The sequence below is a fragment of the Anguilla rostrata genome, chromosome 10 (assembly GCF_018555375.3).
Source record: "Anguilla rostrata isolate EN2019 chromosome 10, ASM1855537v3, whole genome shotgun sequence".
NCBI classification, from domain to species: domain Eukaryota; kingdom Metazoa; phylum Chordata; class Actinopteri; order Anguilliformes; family Anguillidae; genus Anguilla; species Anguilla rostrata.
In genome coordinates, this window is record NC_057942.1 from 33,235,493 (window position 1) to 33,241,148 (window position 5,656).

The 5,656-nt window shown below is 41.2% G+C and overlaps 1 protein-coding gene across 1 annotated transcript; it reads left to right on the plus strand.

Annotated features, from left to right (window-relative positions):
* Positions 1-610: 610 nt before the first annotated feature.
* On the plus strand, positions 611-5,292 carry dmrt3a (doublesex and mab-3 related transcription factor 3a). The gene is made up of 2 exons (XM_064296609.1): positions 611-1,351; positions 3,887-5,292. The coding sequence occupies exons 1-2, from the start codon at positions 958-960 to the stop codon at positions 4,849-4,851; spliced, it is 1,359 nt and encodes a 452-aa protein (XP_064152679.1). The 5' UTR covers positions 611-957; the 3' UTR covers positions 4,852-5,292.
* Positions 5,293-5,656: the final 364 nt, after the last annotated feature.

Consider the following 5,656-nt stretch of genomic DNA (forward strand, 5'->3'; position numbering starts at 1 on the left):
TGCTTGCATTTCAGAATACATCTTGATGATTGGCTAAATAGGTATGGTGCCTACAAGAAAATTCAATTATTTAGACTGTTTCAGTTTGATTAATTTAGTTACCGCCAGTAGTAGCCTACAGCGTAGTCCAAACGTCCATCTATCATTACGAAGTCACAAACAATGATGTCAAAATATGCATGGATTTCCTTTGAATAAGCACTGTTTTGGTTCTGCAAATTACGACATTACAATATTCGTTTTGGACAGGATATTCGTCTGTGACTAAAGAAATAATAGGATGTAAGAAAAGATGGTTTCGATATGATTCAATTCAGTTTGTATTCCAACTCAAATGTGGTACTAATTCACTATAGTTGAATATTATAACTTATGCGCAAATGACATTGACGTTTTTGTCTTTCTTATTTCCAAAATATTGCCTAGAGTGTATAGACCTGTAAGGGGATTTTCTAAATGTCTACGAAATATTACAACGGCTTGTGAAACTGTGGTTTAGTAAGTAGAATGTGGATCAAATATAGTCTAGCCTCTCGCATATATTGACGATTGCAAATAACATAATTTGGTATAATAAAACGGCACAATTCACTGATAAATCGAGTTCGAGTTCTTTCGCATATAGTCCATCAGTTCCAGCCACGTCGTTTCATTAATTATTATGCATGCCTTACTCCTAAAGGTGAGGGGCAGTGTGCTTTGGGTAACGACAGCAATGCGAGTGATAGTATTTAGTTACTTGCCTCGATTAACACGTGTCAGCTCGCCTGATGCGCGTCTTTATTGCCAGGGAAAGGTGGATCTTCATCTCTAAGCCAACACCTCTTATCATTTGTGTAGCGAGCAGGGAAGGGGCTTGATCTCTGACTGCTGTCGACACTCTACCTTGTGGCTTATCAGATACGCTTGTGCTGGTAGGTCTTCGGGCAAAAAGGCTGCTGTTCGACTTGTGTGAAAATGAATGGCTACGGATCACCGTACCTCTACATGGGGGGCCCGGTCTCTCAGCCAAGAGCACCTCTTCAAAGGACCCCCAAGTGCGCCCGGTGCAGGAACCACGGAGTGCTCTCCTGGCTGAAGGGGCATAAGCGTTACTGTCGCTTTAAAGACTGTACCTGCGAGAAATGCATCCTGATCATTGAGCGGCAGCGGGTGATGGCTGCCCAAGTTGCCCTAAGAAGACAACAGGCGAACGAGAGTTTGGAGAGTCTTATTCCGGAATCACTGAGAACTTTGCCAAGTATCGCCGTGCCTGGCAGCGGCGAAAGTAACCAAGGGGCACCGCCGCGCATGGGGGAATTAGACTTGCGGTGGAGTGCGGAGCAGCCCGGGAACAACCAGCCTGCAGTTGGTAAGAGAGAATGAAAATGAAAGTTTATTTCCCCAATGTCAAAATTGAATTCACAATAACCACCAGACTTTGCCATTTAGCCTTGTTTTCAACGTTTATTTCTTGAAATTTTAGTAGAATCGCAAGTAACTGCTTAGCAGTCGAACTCGTGATCTCCATGATCTTTACATTTTTCTTCATACTATTCTGGGTTCTGATAGCTACACAATCTTTAAGAACAATATTTTGGGCTTCCGTTCTCAATTCCATCTCTGTTATTCTTAGTTATCTTCCTGAACTTAAACCACACTGTGATGTTTCTTGTTTTAACAGTAAGCTCACTATTAAATTACAAGCATAGACAATCTATGTTTAGAAGCTGACATTTTTTTTACATTTTCTAAATTAACGCACATCCATAAATAGTGAAAATTAGTTTGTAAGGTTGGTAGTATTGGTAGCTAATTTATTTTCTTTTAAAAGGACAAATGCTACCGAAATATGAGATAATGATTATTGAAAAACATACATTGAATTGAACTAGCGTCTTATACCATTACACGTTTAAAACAGATTTATAAATAATATAAAAAGCAGCATTTATGTTTTAGGCAATGACCAATCAAAGACAATTTTATAATAAAACGTTTTATGTTATCTTGAAATAAAGTGTCGTTTAATGTATACCTTACACAGTTCATTATTGTTACAAATGAACTGAACAAAAATACATTTTTTATTTACCTTTTATTTTTAAGCATAATATAATGTCTTCATTTTCAGTAGCTGTTTATGAATATAAAAGTAGCTTGAGACTTTTGTTGAGGTAAGCTCTATACACTTTAGTACATTAGAGGCGGGCCTATTAATTTCATTTCTAAAGGAATTATTCAATTGCTTCATCTTTAACCTTTTTATATAATATGTAGGCCTATGTTATATACGTTGCATAAAATAAACAAACAGAAACAACAATAATAACAACAACAACAACAACAATAATAATAATAATAATAATTATTATTATTATAATAATAAAGTAGTAGAAGACGTAAAGAATGAAGAAAGAAATTATAATTTAATGAATTTCACAATATTTCTAACAGCGCTGGCCAAGTGGTAAAATATATTTGTACCCTTCTACTCACTTATTGCATATTGATAACAGATACTATGACAATCAACCAGACAGCGTGGACATCAAGATTACTAAAGCATATTCACATTATAACTACAGAAAGGTGCGCAGTTTGAAACTTTCCTCCACCAAAAGATCCGAACCTATATCATAAAGTGCTTTCTTGCAAGTAATTTTCCAAGCACAAATTCTGTATGGGCTGATTATGTCATAACCCTGCCCTTAGAAACGATGACGTTTAAGTGATGGGTCTAGCCCAGGTAACAAAAAAGGTCTGCAATTTCCGTGACATAAAATAATAACAATATGACGCGTGAGATTATAAAGAGAGGACATATTTTACATATCTATATGTTTTGCTTGCAAAAAGTAAGGGACAGCAGCCTATCCACGCATTAAAACGTAGTAAAGTATCATTCGTATTGGCTCCACTATTAAACATATTTTGTGTGGAAAACAAAGGTTAGCCCGCTATTACTGCGCTTCATACTGTTTGCAAATGGTCAACCGTAGTCAAATGGCAAGTGGCGTAAATGCCCAGGTGGCCTTTACATGATTAGAAACTTTTCCCAATCTTTAAACTTTATTTAAAACTGCTCATTTTATTTGCCTGTGTTGGATGTTATTTTCTAAACCGAAAATATTGGTAAAGAAAAGACTCAAGACCAAATGAGGCTCCCGAGGAATCTGATATCGACTTCCCATCAAGGCCATTTCAACCTGATGAATGAAGCTCATAGTTTAAAAGATTACTGTAATCAAAGCGAGACAGCGTAAATCGAATGTAATAGCAATAATTTTTGTAGGAGTCAAACTCAAATGAAATGTTACCAAGCAACAGGCAATTTGTTTACAAAATGTGGTCAAAAGGCATTGATGGGAGATTCTTTAGAGGCAGACAGTCAGCACTTTCTGTTAACCGCTTAAGAGAAGGGAAAGTAAATCTTCATAAATCTAAGAAGTGTAGACAAGTTGAAAACCTATTGCCTGAATGTTGCATTTCTACACACTAGAATGAGGAGTCTCTCTAGAGTATCCTGGTCCTGCTAGAAGTGAGGGACTATGCCTGAGGAAAATGTATTTTTGCACTAATTTTTTCTCTATTATTTCTCTATTTTTACAACTGGCCATTTATTAGAATCCAGGAAGTAATACATATGGAACTAATGTTTGTCTATAGCCAGTGTCAGTAAGGATCTGCAGAGTCAGTTTTCTCTTTTAATCAGCAAACTTAATTTTTTTTTCTTAATCACGAGTCAATGGTTAATACCTAATTCAGACATTTTACATGGTTGCACTCAAATTTGTGTTCATACATGTAACAGGACCCATATAATAATTTCTGGGCCTTCTGTTTGTATATGGTATTCAAATGCTTTTCATGACTGTGATATTTTTGACTGGCTCTTTATTGTCAGACCCGAGTGAAGATCTGTCAGACGAGCAGTTGGGAACAGAGAACGGCGGCAGTAACAGCGACAAGGAGCAAGACCAGGCCAGCTCCCCCGAGGGGCCCAAACCCAACGCGTGCTACTCCCCGGAAACCCCCGACGCGCCCCCCGCTCTGGAGGAGGGGCGCTACGGCCCGCCGAAGACCGGCGGCGACCCCGAGGCCAAAAGCGAGAGCCCCAAATACCCCGGGGAGCAGAGCCTGCTCATCGAGGGCCTGTCCGGCTCCGTGTCCCTCCCCTTCAACCTGAAGGGCAACCGGCCCCCGCTGGAGGTCCTGAAGAAGATCTTCCCCGCCCACAAGCCGCCCGTCCTGGAGCTGATACTCAAGGGCTGCGGGGGGGACCTGGTGGGGGCCATCGAGGTGCTCCTCTCCAGCCGGTCGGCCCCGGGCTCCGACAGGGCCCCCGGAGACGCCCCCGACGCGCTCCTGCTGCCTTCCGGCGGGCACCTCTTCGAACACACCCTGGGGTCCTACCCCGTGTCCTCCTCCAAGTGGTCGGTGGGCTCGGCGTTCAGGGTGCCCGACTCGCTGAGGTTCTCCTCGGATTCCTCCGGCGTGGTGCCCAGCCCGCTGGCGGTGCCCCTGCAGCACCCCTTCCCCCAGCCCCCCCGCTACCCGCTCATGCTGCGCAACTCCCTGAGCCGGAGTCAGGCCAGCCCCTTCATGCACAACGACGTGACTCTGTGGAATACCATGACCCTCCAGCAGCAGTACCAGCTCAGGTCCCAGTACGTCTCCCCCTTCTCCGGCGGCTCCGCCGGCGTCTTCCGCTCCTCCCCGGTCCTCGCCTCCCGCCCCGCCGAGGATCACGGGATTACAATCCAGGAGGCCGGGCACGCCGTGGTCCCCAAACAGACCATGTACGCCGACGAGGACTACGACGAGAGACCCGACTCCTCGGACTCTAGAATTTTAAATTCTTCTGCCTGACCCGTGACGCCCCCACCCCCCCACCCCCAAAAACCAAATGAACGTCCCGAGCACCAAAATTGTATTATAAACGGATTGCTTAATGATGAGAAATAAAACAGCAGGGAAGGCCATTTTCCTGCATGAAAAAAAAAAGAATGTTAAACAATCGCCGCTTAAGGTACAGTATCCCATCTCCATTCAAAGTGTTTGTTTATCTTTAGTATGTAGCCTTCCTGCCTGTAACACTACAATCATTTCTGACAGCCGTGAGCAAAAAAAGAATAATGATAATAATAATAAAAAATGTAAAAAAAAAATATATAAGAAAAAACATTTTGGAACATATTGTGTCTGTGGATATCGATATGAGTTATCAGGCTGCATGAAATATACTGTGAATATGTCCACAAAGTAGAAATGTCAAAACTATGTAGCATGTAAACCAAATAAACTCTGGTGATACCATTCTGTGTCATTCCTGCAAAATTTTCTTGATGTGGATGAAATTAAAACACCAATGCATAAAGATATTAATTATGCCCTTCCTCCCGTGAAAATAAGCCAGTCTTAAATCAGAATATTTTTTGGAATGTGAATACCATATCTCTATTCATTACATTTGAAAGCTATATTTAAGACTATTTTAATATGTCAAATATTGTTTTAAAGATGCCAGCATATTAATTTTCTGTCTCAAGGCATAACCATGACACCTAAACAGTCATATAATGTATTCAGAAACATAGCTAAACTAAATACCCAATCAAATAACAAAATATGATTATGAAAACATCATGTTTTAGCCAGGTAGCTTTATGTTTAT

Coding starts and splice junctions, on each gene's coding strand:
- dmrt3a (XM_064296609.1), top strand. CDS start 958: ATGAATGGCTACGGATCACCGTACCTCTACATGGGGGGCCCGGTCTCT. Junction 1,352..3,886: donor GAACAACCAGCCTGCAGTTG/GTAAGAGAGAAT, acceptor CTTTATTGTCAG/ACCCGAGTGAAGATCTGTCA.